This window comes from Mobula birostris, chromosome 2 (genome assembly GCF_030028105.1).
Source record: "Mobula birostris isolate sMobBir1 chromosome 2, sMobBir1.hap1, whole genome shotgun sequence".
Lineage (NCBI taxonomy): Eukaryota > Metazoa > Chordata > Chondrichthyes > Myliobatiformes > Myliobatidae > Mobula > Mobula birostris.
The window spans coordinates 165,274,549-165,291,479 of record NC_092371.1 but is presented as its reverse complement, the minus strand read 5'-3'; the positions used below and the strand labels follow the sequence as shown (position 1 = coordinate 165,291,479).

At 44.4% G+C, this 16,931-nt stretch overlaps 1 protein-coding gene across 1 annotated transcript in view; it reads left to right on the top strand.

Moving 5' to 3' along the window:
- The first annotated feature begins 3,516 nt into the window (after nt 1-3,516).
- Nucleotides 3,517-16,931, top strand: part of capn9 (calpain 9) — a 58,268-nt gene continuing 44,853 nt past the window's right edge. The window contains exon 1 of the mRNA XM_072250782.1: nt 3,517-3,863. Coding sequence (XP_072106883.1) covers nt 3,639-3,863 — 225 coding nt within the window. The 5' untranslated portion in view covers nt 3,517-3,638. The remainder of the gene's footprint in view (nt 3,864-16,931) is intronic.

The window sequence follows — 16,931 nt, the reverse complement described above, 5'->3', positions numbered from 1 at the left end:
AACATGGGGGTGGGTTTACAAAAATCTTTCCCTTTCCCTTCCTGTCATGATGAAAGGCCTCGGCACACAACATCAGCTGTTTATTCCCCTCCATAGATGCTGCCTGACCTGTTGAGTTCCTCGAGCATTTTGTGTGTGTTGCTCTTTATTTCCAGCATCTACAGGATTTCTTGTGTTTAGGGCGCATTACCCAGTGACTCAGTAGCAATTCCACATGCGAGTCAGGCTGGGCCTCATACAGAATGTGAAATTTAAACAAGGGTGTGGAACTTTGCTTCTTAGCTGGTCACTTGCCATGAAAGCAGAATGGAGGGAGTGGTGCACTGTCAGAGAAACTGCACTTTGAAAGAGATGATAAAGTAAACCTCTGTTTACCTACACAGGTGGATCTGAAACGAGGATTCCCAACCTATTTTATGCCATGGACTAATGCCATTAAGCAAGGGATCCGTGGAGCCCAGGTTGGGAACCTCTGGGGGCAATGGACCCCCTGCTTAAAGGCATTGGTCTGAAAGATGCCATTAGATCCTAAACGACCCCACACCCACCATCATGACAGAAGCAGGGCTGGCCATACTGTCCCTCAGCCAATGTTATAACAATAGATTATCTCATCATTATCAGACAGACATTTGTAGAACTGTATTGTGTAAATTTACTAATTCCCTTGGTTTCCATAAACTCAACATTGTAACAGGCTTTTGGACAAAACTCCTTGATAAACGAAGTTGTAAAATTTGGTCCTTACAAAACATGTTGGCTCATTTTGAAAGGGAGAAATGAAGAACAGAGAATGGAGAGAGCAGACGGTTTCATGCATCAGGACTAAAGCAGTTTCACTGAAAAGTTGAACTGATTTCAGGTGTTTCACATAATGAGACACTCCCAAACCTGAAGAGCGATGAGATTTTTTCTGTTGGTCCAGTTTAACTAGTTTTTAACTCTCAGTGGTATTCTGTGCTGTGGATAAGATAATAATCCCAGCTTCTTCCTGCAGCACCCTTTTTATGAATCATTCCCGGATACCCTGTGACCTTAAAGCTGTAGTCATCTTCATTGAGTTCTCATGTCTCCAATGTTAATGAGAAAAATACACAGACAAATAAATAAATAAATGATGGATAGACAGATGGACAGATAGATAATTAGAAAGATAGATAGATAAACACAAGATGCTGGAAATTCAGAGCAACACACACAAAATGCTGAAGGAACTCAGCAGGTTAGGCAGCATCTATGGAAAGGAATAAACCATGGTTTGGCTCTAATCAGGACAGGGAAGGAAAGGGGGTGGGGAGCCAGAATAAGAAGATGGGGGAGGGGAGCAGGAAGGGAAGGATTAGAATACAAGATGGCAGGTGATAGGTGAAGGCAGGTGGGAGGGGAGGGGAGATGAGGTAAGAAGCTGGGATGTGATAGGTGGAAAAGGTAAAGGGCTGGAGAAGAAAGTATCTGATAGGAGAGGAGAGTAGATCATGGGAGAAAGGGCACCAGGGTGAGGTGATAACAGGTGAGGAGAAGAGAAAAAGTAAGAAGGGAGTCCGAGTGGGGAATGGAAGAAGAGGCAAGGGTGAGGGGGAAGGGAAAGGGGAAAAATTACTGGAAGTTAGGGAAATCGATGTTCATTCCATTAGGTTGGAGGCTACCCAGCTGGAATATGAGGTGTTGCTCCTCCAACCTGAGAGTAGCCTCATGACGACAGTATAGAGGCGGCCATGGACCAAACTGTTGGGTTGGGAAAAGGGACTGGAATTAAAATGGCTGGCCTCCAGAAAATCCTGCTTTTTGTAGATGGAGTGAAGTGGTCAACAAAACTGTCCCTCAATTTGAGTGGGGTCTTGTCAATGTGGAGGAGGCTGTGTTGGGACCACTGCATACTGTGGATAACCTCAACAGATTTGCATGTGAAGTGTTAGATAGATTGACAGACAGAAAAGTATAAAATTTAAAAAAATGAGTGAGCTGGGGCTTTTTCCTTTGGAGTGAAAGAGGATGAGAGGTGACTTGATAGAGGTGTATAAGATGTTAAGGGACATAGATCGAGTGGACACCCAGAGATTTGCTCCCAGGGTGGAAATCGCTAATACAAGGATCATAATTATAAGGTGATTGGAGAAAAGTATAGGGGAGATGTCAGAGGTAAGATTTTTACACAGAGAGTGGTAGGTGTGTGGAACACACTGGCAGGGGTAGTGGTGGAGACAGATACATTAGGGGCATTTAAGAAACTCTTTGGAAGAAAAATGAAGGGCTATGAACAATGGAAGGGTTACATTGATCTTGGAGTAGGTTATTGATCTTGGAGTAGGTTAAAGGGTTGGCACAACATTGTGGGCCGAAGGGCCTGTTCTGTGCTGTATTGATCTTTGTTCTTTGTTTATTGAATCCATTTATTAACAATAAAAAATAAATACAAATATTAAGAATATTAAAACAGATTAACAACTACAGTGGAAAGGAGTTATTAATAACCACCAAGCATAATGTTATCTCACAATATAATTTGAAGATGGCAAAAAATACTGTAAATGCTGGAACCTGGAGCAACTTAGCAGGTCAGGCAGCATCTGTGGAGGAAAATGGACAATTGATATTCTGGGTCGAGAACCTTAATGTAGTCTGGGGTGGGGGAGGGGGAGGAGGAGGAGGAATAGCCGGTATAAAAAGGTGGAGGAAAAGCAGCTGACAGATGATAGGTGGATCTAGATGAGAAGGGGGTGATGATCGGCAGATGGAGGAGTGGGTAGAGGAAATAGTGGCAGAGGATGGGAGATGATTGGTGGAGCTTACAGGGGGCTGCAGATTATGGAATCTGACAGGAAGAGCATGGAGCTAAAACAGGGAGTTGGTGAGGGTAGGTGAGGTCTGGCGGATGGAGAGGATGGATGAGGGGAAAGAAAGAGTGTGATGGGGGCTGGAATGAGTGTTACTGAGAGGGCTAGGAGGAAAGAGAGGAAGTTTGCTGGAAGTTGGAGAATTCAAAGATCTTGGCACGGAATTGTAGACTACCCAGGCAGGATGTGTGTTGTTCTGTGTTGAGATATATTGTCGCTGTGTTGAAGAAGGCGGGTATGATGCTGGAACGTGTGGTGACACTTAACGGACTGCTCCAGCACATCCTTGGGTGCGTTGGTTGTTAATGCAAACTTTACCCTGAATCAGTATCTTGAAATACTTCCAGAAGAATACAATCTGAATCTGAATCCGAAGGAATTGAGGGCGTGTGCATTCAGGACTCGGGTCTGTGTAGAAAGCACTTGAAGCTGTAGAATTTTATTCATGAGATACAATGCGGAATTATATACAAGGCGCTTACGATGTATGTGGAACTAGGAGTTTTGTGTGTTGGGGTCGAGAGCTAGATGCGTATAGGAACGGGTTTTAAGAAGTGACAGAGGCAACTAAGGTGTGGCTTGCGCCTTTAATCCTCAGGGAGGAGAGCCTTAGGGTCAGGGCTGGAGAGAATTTAGTCTTCCCCAGGGTATTGGCAGTTTTAGTGCTGGCATGGCAACGAGTGTAGGCGGAGACACCAAGCCAACAGCGGCAGGCGGGGCACTTTAGGAGCAGGTAGGACGAGGAAACCAGGCACAGTCTCACACTGGCAGGTGAAGTGATTCCCCGCTCTTCAGCGCGCCGACATGTCTTATGTGTTCTCCTCGGCGAGCGGCGGCTCGCAGAAGAAGAAGGCGGTCAAGGACCGAGGTACGATGGGAGTTAAGGCCAGGAAACTGACCTACCAAGAGCTGAAGAAGCAGTGCCTGAAGGACGGTGTTCTGTTCGAGGACCATGAGTTTCCGGCCGAAGAATCATCACTCTTCTACAGCGAGAAGCCTTCAGTTACCTTCGAGTGGAAACGGCCCAAAGTAAGTACCGGGAGGGGTAAGGGGGCTAACGATGCTGGAGATTGTAAATGAGAGCAGAATTCAGTGCTGAAGGATTGGGGTCTGTGTGTCAAAGTCCAGGTTAACAGTGGTTGGTACTGGGGGTTGGAGTCTAATATCAGGGAAATGAACGGTACTTGTGCTTACGACTCTGGTCTATGTTCTGGAGATCGGGGTCCGTGTAGTAGGGACTGGGATTGTATACTTGCTACTGAGGTTTGTGTACTGGGGATTGGGTTCTGTGCATTAGGGACTGAGACTACAAGGGATTGGGGTCTGTGTACGAGGATCTAAGGTCTGTGTGCTGTGGACTTGGATCTGTGTATTAGGGATTGCGACTAGGGTCTGTGTATTGGGGATTGGATTCTGTGTTTTATGAGACTGTGTACTAGGGTTTGTATAACAAGGACCAGGTCTGTGTACTGAGGATTTTGGCTTGGGAGTCGGGAGTGTGTGCTTGTGACTAAGGACTGTGTATGGGGGACTGGGGTCTTTGTACTGGGAATTGGGATCTGTGTATTTGGGATTGGGTGCTGTATGCTTGGTACTAGAGTCTGTCTACTGAGGACTGGGATCTATGTTATAGAAACTGAGACCATATACTAGGGATTAGGGCTTGTATGTGGTCCTGGTGTCTGTGTAACAGGGACTGGGTTTGTGTGTAAAGGACTGGGTGTATGTACCAGGGCTAGAGTTCGCATTCATGATACTGTGATCTGCAGACCAGAGACTGGGCCTGTGCAGAAGGTACTGTGTATGAGGGGCTGTGGGTGTGTAACAGGGACAGGGATCTGTGCACTGATGACAGGGATTGTCTAGCAGAGAGCGGGATGTGTACCAGGAGGCATTGCTTATACTGAATATCAGGGGGGTGTGGTTGGTGTAGCAGGAACACAGGACTGTGTACAAGGGACTGTGGACTGTATACCAAGGATAGAGGGCTGTGTACAAGGGAGGTGGTCTGTGTATCTTGGACTAAAGGAAATGTGTATGGAATCTGTGCATATGGGTCTGTGGATATAAAAGACTGTAATCAGGATGCGCTTGAAGTATACAAGAGACTTAGAGTTATGTACAAGGAATGTACTGTGCACGCGTGAAGCTGAGGGTTTGTTATATTGGGGTCAAGGGCTAGATACTGGGACTGAGACACATGCACACATGTGCACACAATGTTAAATCTCTCCGGTCAGATTCATTTATTTGTGACACATACATTGAAACATGCAGTGAAATGAGGTTTAACAACCAACACAACCCAAGGATGTGCTGGGGGCAGCTTGTAGGTGTCACCACACATTTCAGTGCCAACATGACAGCCCACAATGTACAGCAGAATAACACAGGCAGTGGCAACGGCAGCAGAGCAAGCCCCTGTCCTCCCTCCCACCCTCCCACCCACCCGCATACAGTCAGTCCTCCAGCCCAGTCTCCTGGGCCTCCAACCTCCATTGGACATTCGGACATTGGGCCTCTGACTGCCCCAGAGTTACAGGTCCCCTTGGGTCTGGTAGCTCTGCCCACAGGACGGGGAACTGTGTTCACAAGGAACCATTTGCGAGTTCTGAGGGCTTTACATTTTGGATTTAGACTGAAGTGTGTGAATTCGCAGTCCATGTACATGGGAATGGAAGAACTTATCATGGTAATCAGGTTTGAATGCATGGTGTGTTCTTGGGGAAGAAGCTTGCATGAGGGATGGTAACCATGGTTTCCCAACCTCAGAATCTTCCGGAAAGTATCTTCAGTGTGAGATTACGTCTATACATGGACCTGTTTCTCCACTCTCAGTAAGAACACTCACTTAATGAAACTGGTCCTTCAGAAGTTGTCAAACTTCAGAGGTGTTCCCTTTACACTCATGTTCTCTGTATTTATTTGCATTATTTGTCTCTTGCACATTGATAGTTTGTCAGTCTTTGTTGGTATAGTTTTTCATAAATTCCCTTGTATTTCTTTATTTTCCTGTAAATGCCTGCAAGAAAATGAATTTCATGGTAGCATGAGGTAACGTGTATGTACTTTGATTATTAATTTGACTTTGACCTGTGGAGGTCCTCTGGGTTCATGTGCAGGGAACAGGGGACTCTTGCGTCTGCAATCTCGATACACAGGGCTGTTGGTTAAGTGTGCAGTAGAAGTGAACTCTTCTTGTGCTTAAGTGCTTTGTTTTAAAATGTATTGCATGATGTTCATTTAATTATCTGGGGATAGGGTGCATGTAGGTACAGAGAGGGGAAAATGCAAGTTGCTGGGCACTGTATGTGTATGAGTTTCCAAGCATTCGGTGTTCTTTAGAGAGGGGATTTACCACAAAGTTGCCTGGATTAGAGAGCATGTCTTGTGAGGAAAGGTTGTTCGAAATGGGGCTTTTCTCTTTGGAATGAAGGAGGATGAGAGGCAACTTGATTAGAGGTGTACAGGATGCATAGATTGAGTGGATAGCCAGAGATGTTTCCCCAGGGTGGAGGAGCATAGCTTTAAGGCGATTGGAGGAAAGACTAGGGAGGATGTCAGACACAAGTATTATTTTTACACAGAGAATGGTGGGTGCTTGGCACATTCTGCAGGGGTGGTGGTGGTAGATGCAGATACATTAGGGGCACATGGATGATATAAAAATGGTGGGCTATGTCAGAGAGAAGAATTAGACAGATTTGAGAGTAGGTTAAAAGGTGGGCAGGGCATCGTGGGCTGAAGGGCCTGTACTGTGTTTGTGTTTGTCAGTTCCTGTTTCCGTACTGATTTAATGCTGGTCTTTTAGAAGGGGGAGAAGAAGAGGAGGGTTACTACTTATCGCAACACCTCATTGACAAGATAGCTTATTTTGAAGGTGTTGCTCATGCAGATATACCCATAAGCATGTCAAACAAGGGACAAGTAGGCCATTTACCTTTTCACACTTGGTTCACCATTTAGTAAGATTGTAGATTTTTCTTGACCTCAGTGCCAGTTTAAAAAAAAAATTCATTCAGGGAATGTAGTCTTTTGGAGGCTGAGCCAGCATTTAATTGTCCATTCTCATTTTCCCTTGAGAAGGTGGTGAGCTGTTTTCTTGACCCACTGCAGTCCCTGAGGTGTGGCGATACTCACCATGCTGATATGGGGAGAGGCATCAGGATTTTGTAAAGTGAGGCTTTGATATCTTCCCAAATATGCACATATTTAGCATTCCTGATGAGTAACGAATGTAGAGGGAGGATTCCAGCCTGAGGAAAGGGCTGGGGAGCATTTTGCTTGGTGGTAGTCTCTCAAGACCACAGTCCAGGGACTCAAGACCTAGCACTGAACAGTGAAGGGTTGGGTTCTGTACAACAGCTTCTCAAATACCATGGGTTGTATCTTTTTTTTTGTTTTTTTGATTGTATTGGGGTTCAGTTTCCACTATTGTCTGTAAGGACCTTGAGGAGAGATTTAATAGAGGTACACACAATTATAAGGGGTATAGATAGGATAAACGCAAGCAGGCATTTTCCACTGGGGTTGGGTGACATTAGGGCTAGAAGTCATAGGTTAGATGGTAAAATATTTCAGGGGAACATTTTCACTGGGAGGGTGGTGCATGTGTGGAACTAGCTGCCAGTGCAAGTGCTGGATGTGGATTCAATTTCAACATTTAAGACAAATTTGGATAAATACCAGGAAGAGAAGGATGTGGAAGGAATTGGTCTGCGTGCAGGTCAATGGGACTAGATCAAATAACCATTTGGCATGGACTGGATGGGCCGCCAACCCTTTTCTGTGCTGTAGTGCTCTGTGACTCTATAACTGAAACAAAAAGCCAACATAGAAATAGTTAGTCCCCAACTATCTAGTTTAGTGAGGTAACTGTAGAATTCTGGTGCTGGTGCGAAGCAGGGCAACAAGGCAGCTGGTTGGTACATAATAACAATTCTCAGACAGCACTGGGAAATAGAAGAGATTCTGCAGGTTTATGGGCAGTCCAATGGTGTAGCATTTTAGCACAATGCTACTATGCTGCCAGCGACCCTGGTTCAATTCCTGCTAATAAGGAGTTTGTAAGTTCTCTCCATGATCGAGTGGGTTTCCTCTGGGTGCTCTGGTTTCCTCCCATATTCCAAAGACATATGGGTTAGTAGGTTAGTTTATCACAGGGCTGTAATTGGGTGGTGGTGTTGGGCTGCAAGAATCTGTTACTGTGCTGTGTCTCTAAATAAAGTAAATATTGGAAACCTTGAGCAATACAATGCTGGAGAGTCCTGATGAAAGGTGTGGATCAAAAATATTCACTGCATATTTCCCTCCACAGACCCTGCCTGACCTGTTGAGTTCCTCCAGCACTTTGTGTGTGTTACTGGGATAATAATGTGTATCTGCCTTCAGCTGATGTTAGTCATGCCATTAAGGTTGGTTGCAGGAACAGGGTGAAGTCCCTCGCTCTTCTTTGAAAGGGAGCTGCAGGATCTTTTGCATCCACCCAGTATGGTGAATTGGATTTAGTGACTAATACAAAAGGCAGCCTGCATGGAAAGGTGGTACTGTTAGTACTGAGTAAGTTTTGTTTGTATCCACACCCTCTTTTTAATATACAGTATTTCTGTTCTTGCACGCTTTTTAATCTATTTAATATACATAATTGATTTGTTTTTTATTTCTCTGCAAGGTTATGTATTGAATTGAACTGCTGCTGTTAAGCTAACACATTTCACATCACATAGATAGATAGATATACTTTATTAATCCCGAGGGAAATTTGGTTTCGTTGTACTGGTGATAATAAACCTGATTCTGACTGCCAAGTCATAGTTAACCTCTCTTGCTCACCTTGCTCCTCTCTCCAATCTAGTTTCTGGTTCACATTTTGCTGGATTAAGGTGGTAGATGGCTTGCTGCATCTCGGAGTGCGTTGCGCTTCCCAAGTTTCCTGCTTATACCTGAGGACATCCAGGATTTAATCACCCCTTCCTAAACCTCATGCTTACTCCCTGGGATATCCAGGGTTTTACTAACCCTTCCCAAGCATCCTGTCTGTCTTCTGGTGTGCCTCAGAGTCCACTGCCCTTCCCTGCTTGTTCTAGAGTGTAGAATGCACAATACAGGCCCTTCACCCATGATTTACCAGCCTTTTAACCTACCCTAAGGTCAATCTAACCCTAACCCTAACCCTCTTATATAGCCCTCCATTTTTCTATCATTCATGTATCTATCTAAGTTTTTAAATGCTCCTAATGTATCTGCCTCTATCACTACGTCTCATCTTGAAGCTATAGGAGAAAGGGGTGCCATTCATACTTAAATCCTGGGTGGAATCCACACTCAATCAATAACGAGAAAGAATGAACATTAAACAAATCATTCGTAACCCATCTGGGTTTGGCCCCAACAGAGGAATGCAATACAAGATGTGATAAGTGTCGGTGCAATTTGAGCAGGCCCTGAATTAGTGCATTCCATTGGCATGGCTCATGGGTGGAGTGAGACCGGTGACAGGACACAGAATAACGTGCATTCTATAGTGCTGAGTCCACTCATTGGACTGAGTTTTACTATTGTGCAGCTGTGGCTGAGTGCTTGAGCCCAAGGGTTAAGATTTAAGATTAGCATTGTTTGTCACGTGTACATCGAAACGTACAGCGAAATGCGTCAATTTGAGTCAACGACCGAGGATCATGCTGGGGGCAGCCCACTTCCGGCTACAACACAGCACGCCCAAAGATTACTAACCCTACCTGGTCCGTCTTTGGAATGTGGAAGGGAAACCGGAGCACCCGGAAGAAATGCACGTGATCATGGCGAGAATGTACAATCTACTTGGGCACCGGTGGGAATTGAGTGGTGATCCTGTAGCTGATACTGTAAAGCATTATGCCAGCCGCTATTCTACCATTGAGGACAGCTAATTAGGCAATAACCACATTATTATAGATTTGCATCCCATACTGGAGACTTAAGCACAATGATAAGTACCATCCCACACAGAATCTTATTGCTCTGTTGCTGCAGGACCTTAGGGCTATGGTTAAATTATAGAACATGTAGTCCAGTGTCTTGGAGATGTGAGTTCAAATCTCACCTGGCCAGCTGGCGGATGAATTTTGAATTTGCTAGTTTCAATAATGGTGATAATGAAATAAAACCCAAAATGGTTCATTAATCAGGTCTATTTATGTCTCCAGACCCGTAGTTGTGTGGTTAACTATTGATCGTCCTTTGATACGATCCATCAAACCATCAAAACAGCTCAAATGAAACATAACTAAAAATGAAATTGATGAATTGATTCAGTTAACAGATTTTGACAAGAATTTAACCACAATGCCTGGGACCCTGCGTGTGTCCTGTTTATAAACATGAGATTTTGTAAATGTTGGAAATCCAGAGTAAAACATGCAGAATGCTTGGGGATCTCAGCAAGTCAGACAGCATCAATGGAGAGGAATAAACAAACAGTTGGTGTTTTAGGCCAAGGCCCTTCCTCAGGACTGGAAAGGAAGGGAGAAGAATGAGGAGGAGTATGGGGAATCCTGTTTCACTGGCAGAAGAGACCCACCAGAGGAGGGAAAGGGGATTGGGGTAGCAGATTGGAGTGAGTGATCCTGCGTATTCAACATTGGTACCTGATCTCATGAACCCTTTGGCATCAAGTGAAATATGGGCAGGGAAACTTCCTTCTGATGTTCAGATGTTCTTTCTGTCAGATGATGAGCCAGTGTTCTTTCCTATTCAACAGCATTCCAGAAAAGTGTAGACTAGCAAGGATACTTTGGCGAGCTGCCCAGCAGTTCTGTTACTGGCCAAGTGCTGAAGCACGTGGTGACTGAATGAAGACAAAGGATCAACTCACAACTGTCCTCACCAACCTACCTGCTGCAAATACACCTGTCTGTAAGAATGTGATGCATTGCAAGGTTTATTAAAACATAGAACATTACAGCACCATACAGACCCTTTGACCCATGATGTTGTGCCAACCTTTTAACCTGCTCTAAGATCAATCTCCTACATAGCCTTCCACTTTTCTATCATCCATGTGCCTATCTAAGAGTTTCTTAAATGTCCCGAATGTACCTGCCTTTATCACCACCTCCAGCAAGGTGTTCCAAACACCCGCCACTCTGTTACTTAAAAAAAATTACTGTAACTTTTATTATGAATAAAATTTAGTTTGGTTAAAAAATCTGTCTGTAATGGACCGTAAGACATGGGTGCAGAATTAGGCCATTCAGCCCATCGAGTCTGCTTCTACATTCCATCATGGTGGATCCCTAGATCCCACATACCTGCCTTCTTGCCATATCCTTTGATGCCCTGACTGAGCAGGAAACTATCAATTTCTGCCTTAAGTATACCCACAGACTTGGCCTCCACCACAGTCTGTGGCAGAGCATTCCACAGATTCACTACTGTTTGGCTGAAAATATTCCTCCTTGCCTCTGTTCCAAAAGCTCTCCCCTCAATTTTGAGGCTGTGCCCTCTAGTTCTAGATACCCCAACAAAGAAAACATCCTCTCCACACCCACCCTATCTAGTTTTTTCAACATTTGGTAGGTAATGGTGGTGGTAATAGTGAACAGGCTTTGTAGAGAGAGTTACACCTGGACCATGAGGACATCTTCTGTGCTGTTGGCTGGCGTTATGTTGTGACAAATGGGGGAGAGACTCCGAATGGATCAGGCAGCACAAAATTGGGCACCCATGGGCCATAACAAGAGCAGAAATGTACGCCAGTAACACCTTGACCCAGCATATGTCAAGCCTGAATGGTAGGGTATGAACGCCGCTCCAATAACACTGGGGTGCCACCATAGCGCACCGTTAGCACAATGCTATTACAGTTTGGGGTGTTCTGGAGTTCGAAGTTCATTTCCAGTGCTGTCTGTAAGGAGTTCTCCCCGTGAACTGCATGGCTCTCCTTTCACAGTTCAAAGACGTACCGGTTAGTAGGTGAACTGGTCCTGTGATTTGGCTACTGGGTTGCTGGATTGGGCTGGAAAAGTCTGTCCTGTGCTGTGATCTAAATAAATAAAATAGAAATAATTAATGAGTGTAGAAGAGTGCGCCCATAGCAGCATTCCCTAAAAATGTGGTCCCAGCTGATTAAATTGCAACACGGTACGCGTTCTGCAAACTCCACCGTGGATGGTCCCGAGCCGGGCTGTGAAATGTGGAGGGTTGAGTTATGTTAAGGTTGTGTAACTCTAAAACGTAAAAACAAATTGGAAGAAAAGCTGTGGGGTCTGGAGTGTGGGCAAGCACATGCCATTCATGTACTATTACATATAACCCATAATGAATTACTGAAACAAAGAATGCTTAATCAAACAATATATTTACCATATTACTCAAATATTACTGGAATATTAAATACACAACACTCCTCTCCACTTAGCTACTAACTCCACTCAATAGAGAATGCATCTTAACTTGCTGTGCAAAAGTCTTGGGTACATGTATAGAAAATCCTGTAAAGCGAAGATGCTTTCAAAGATAATGAAATGAAAAGTTTTTAAGTATCAAAAAATTACCATAAAGAACAGTAAAGAGTAAAACAAAAGCTAAATAACATCAATATTTGATGTGACCACCCTTTGTCTTCGATTCTCTTGGGTACATTGTCGAGCAATTTTATAAGAAAATTGCCTTTACCTTCGACTCTCTTAGGTATGCTGTAGTGCAGTTTTACAAGGAAGTTGGCTGGTAGGTTCTTCCAAGCATCTTGGAGAACTTGCCACAGTTCCTCTGCAGACTCTGGGAGCTGAGCACACAGCCTTGTGGTGCACCTGTGCTGATAGAGATTGTGGAGGAGATTTTGTTGCCAATCTGAACTGCCTGGGGTCTGCAGGTGTGGAAATCGATAATCCAATTGCCAAGGTCTTGAAGCTTATTGATTTAGTTTTGAGAGGATTATGGTATTGAATGCCAAGTTGTAGTTGATAAAGAACATCCTGATATAGGCAACTTTGCTGTCCAGATGTTCTAGGGTTGAGTGTAGAGCCAATGAAATGGCATCTGCTGTGGACCTGTTGTGGTGGTGGGCAAATTGGAGTGGATCCAGGTCACTTCTCAAGCTAGATTTGATTTGTTTCATTATCAATCTCTCAGAACACTTCATCACAGTGGATGTAAATGCTACTGGATGATAGTTTTGGAGGCAGTTTACCACGTTTTTCTTCGGCACCAGTATAACTGAAACCTGCTTGAAGCAGGTCGGTACCTCAGACTGCCAAAGCAAGAGGTTAACGATCTCAGCGAGCACCCCAGCCAGTTGATCAGCACAGGTCTTTGGTATTTGGCCAGGTACCCATCAGAATCAGGTTTATTATCACCGGCACGTGATGTGAAATTTGTTAACTTAGCAGCAGCAGTTCAATGCAATATATAATCTAGCAGAGAGAGAGAGAGAGAGAGAGAGAAAAAAATAAATAAACAAGTAAATCAATTACATATATTGAATAGATTATTTTAAAAAATGTGCAAAAACAGAAATATTTTATGTTTAAAAAAGTTAGGTAGTGTCCAAAGCTTCAAAGTCCATTTAGGAATCGGAGGGCAGAGGGGAAGAAGCTGTTCATGAATCGCTGAGTGTGTGCCTTCAGGCTTCTGTATCTCCTGCCTGATAGTAACAGTGAGAAAAGGGCATGCCCTAGGTGCTGGAGGACGCTGCCTTTCTGAGACACCGCTCCCTGGAGATGTCCTGGGTCCTTTGTAGGCTAGTACCCAAGATGGAGCTGATTAGATTTACAACCTTCTGCAGCTTCTTTTGGTCCTGTGCAGTAGCCCCTCCTATACCAGACAGCGATGCAGCCTGTCAGAATGCTCTCTCCCCCCACCCTCCACACCAGACAGTGATGCAGCCTGTCAGAATGCTCTCCACGGTACAACTAAAGAAGTTTTTGAGCGTATTTGCTGACATGCCAAATCGCTTCAAACTCCAATAAAAGTATAGCTGCTGTCTTGCCTTCTTTATGACTACTTCAATGTGCTGGGACCAGGTTAGATCCTCAGAGATCTTGACACCGAGGAACTTGAAGCTACTCACTCTCTCCACTTCTGATCCCTCTATGAGGATTGGTATGTGTTCCTTCGTCTTGCCCTTCCTAAAGTCCTCTTCATGGGTTCACCCTCCTGAAGGATGCTGTCATGTCGGCCTCGGAGGCTGAAATCAGAGGGCCATCGGGGCCTCTGGAGATCCTCCAGTATTGTGTGTGTGTGTGCTTGTGTTTCATGCCTTCTTGTCTATCTCTGTCAAAAGGATGGTTGAGAGCTTCTAGTTCCTAGGTGTGACCATCTCCTGGTCTAACCATGTTGATGTCATGGCCAAAGAAGCTCACCAATGCCTTTACTTCCTCAGGAGCCTTAAGAAATCTGGCATGTCCCCGTCAACCCTTACTAATTTTTATCAATGCTTCATGGAAAGCATTTTGTCTGGATAGATAATGATGGTAGGGCAACTGCTCAGCATAGAACCACAAGAAACTGCAGAGAGCTGTGGTCACAGCTCACACATCACAAAAACAAGCCTTCCCTCCATGGACTCCAATTCTTGCTCCCTCAGTAAACAGACAGCATAACCAGAGACTCCACCCACTCTAAATATTCTCTCTTCTCCCCTCTCCCACTGGGCAGAAGATGCAAAAGCCTGAAAGCACATACAACCAGGATTTAGGAGAGCTTCTATCTCACTGTTGTCAGATTCTTGAATGGATCTCTTGTACGATAAGATGGACTCTTGACCTCACAGTCTACCTCATTGTGATCTTGCACCTTATCGTCCACCTGCACTGCACTTTCTCTCTAGCTGTTACACTTTATTTTGTATTGTTTTACCTTTCAATGCACTCTGTAAAGAATTGATCTGTACAAGTAGTATGCAAGACAAGATTTTTCCTGCATCTTGGTGCATGTGACAACAAAACACCAGTATGTCCATGCCCTTCCATATGTCTCTATCAGATCCCTTCGCATCTTCCAAAGAGAACTAAACTAATTTCTGTCATTGAAGTAGTTCTTAGTGACCTTGCCCTGCTGGGAGTGAGTTACCAGTACGTCTCACCTTTGATCTGGGTTTGACACCGAGGGACCTGTTCATTGGCCAGACCTTGGGTTTAGCCCTGAGCTATTGGGATTCTCCATGTTAACCCAATGTGAAGTTCTCTGATCGGTCAGACCATGAAAGTACACCTGATTACCAACCCCGTACTACTGGCTGTGACATCATCTATACATATTTGCAGAGAAAAAGGTGAAAGATTCTGTGTTCTCAACCTTAAGAATCTGTGGTCAAAGGTCGAGAGAGCTGGTGCTCTAATTTCTAGGGAAGTGTATTGAAATGGATTGTGGAAGCAAAGGCCAGTAATACAGATTGCCAACCAAGCTTCAATTCTAAGGAGACGTGAACAGAAGTTCTGTAAAACTTGTCTACAACTGCTAAAGTTATTTTTTTTAGCAATTATCTTTAGTTATCTCATTTATATGGAAACATCAAAACATTCAGTGAATTGCATCATTTGTGTCAACAAACAACAGTCTGAAGATTGTGCTGGGTTCAGCCAGCAAGTGTCACCATTTTCTCAGCACCAACATAGCAAGTCCACAACTTACCTGTATGTCTTTGGACTGTGGGAGGAAACTGGAGAACCCACAGGAAACCCATGTGGTCATGGAGAACATACAAACTCCGTACAGACAGCGGTGGGAATTGAACCCCTGTCGCTGGCACTATAGAATGTTACGCTGCTGTGCCACTGGCTTTGTACACAGCTCCAAAGCAAATGCACTGTGGGTTCATCCAGACAGTTCCAGACCATGGGGAAATCCCACACAAGTTGAACAACGTCAATTCAATTCACCCCACCCCTTCTATAGATGAAACCTATTCAATATCTTCTAAATGAAGAAAAGTTCAAAATTCAAGTTCACATTAAATTTATTATCAAAGTGTGCATATGTTGCTGTATACGACCTTCAGATTCATTTTCTAACAGGCATTCACAATAGAACAAAAAAAAATCAATGAAAAACTACAGAGAAAGACTGAGAAACAACCAATGAGAAAGACAAACTGTGCAAATACTAAATAAATAAGTAATCACGAGAACATGAGTTGTAGAGTCCTTGAAAGTGAGTCCATAGGTTGTGGACTCAGTTCTGTGTTGAGGTGAGTGAAGTTATCCACGCCAGTTTAGGAACCTGATGGTTGAGGGGTAATAACTGTTTCTGAACCTGAACATCCTTCCTGATGGCAGCAGTGAGAAGAGTCTAGTGTGGATGGGGGGAGGTCCTTGATAATGGGTGCTGCTTTCTTGTAGGTAGTGCTCTTTGTAGATGTGCTCACTGGTGGGAAGGGCTGATCCTGTGATGGACTGGGCAGTATCCACTGCATTTTGTAGGCTTTGATGTTTTCATACCTCATTAAAATAAACGTAGAAAATGTCACCGCTCCCATTCCAAAACTAGGGCTCATTAGCATGAAATTGTTATTGATGAGTCCAATGGAGAATTCAGGAGGGTGAACAGAATGCTGAATCTGGGAGGGCAGACAGTGGTTGAAACAAATAATATTGGAGGGGTAGACAAAGAAGGCTTGTGGGGGAACAATTGTGGATTTGAAACACTGGCACAGGGCATTTTGGCTGATTCAGATTCATTGATTTATCAGGTACATCAAGCCATACAGTGAGATACGTTGTTTGCGTTCACAATCGACACAACCCAAGGATTTGCTGGCAGCAGCCTGCAATTCTGGTGCCAACATAGCATGTCCATAGCGTTCAGCAGAAGGACACAACCAGCAACAAAGCAACAACAGCATAACCAGCTCCTTTTCTCCCACACACCACCCCCTCCCACCCACTCACTGACCGAGACAGGTTTCCAGCCCTGGACAGGCCACCCCCAGACCTCTAACATCCAATTCCTGGCCCAGACCCTTAAACATGTGGACATTGGATCTTTGACTTCCAGAAGCCCTGAGACAGGGGCCTTGGCCACCAGGACTTGACTTTCAGATAGGCTGACTTCGGTTTTCGACCTTAGGGCTTTGACTTTCATTATTGACCCCAGGACTTGCCAATAATCACAGGACTGATC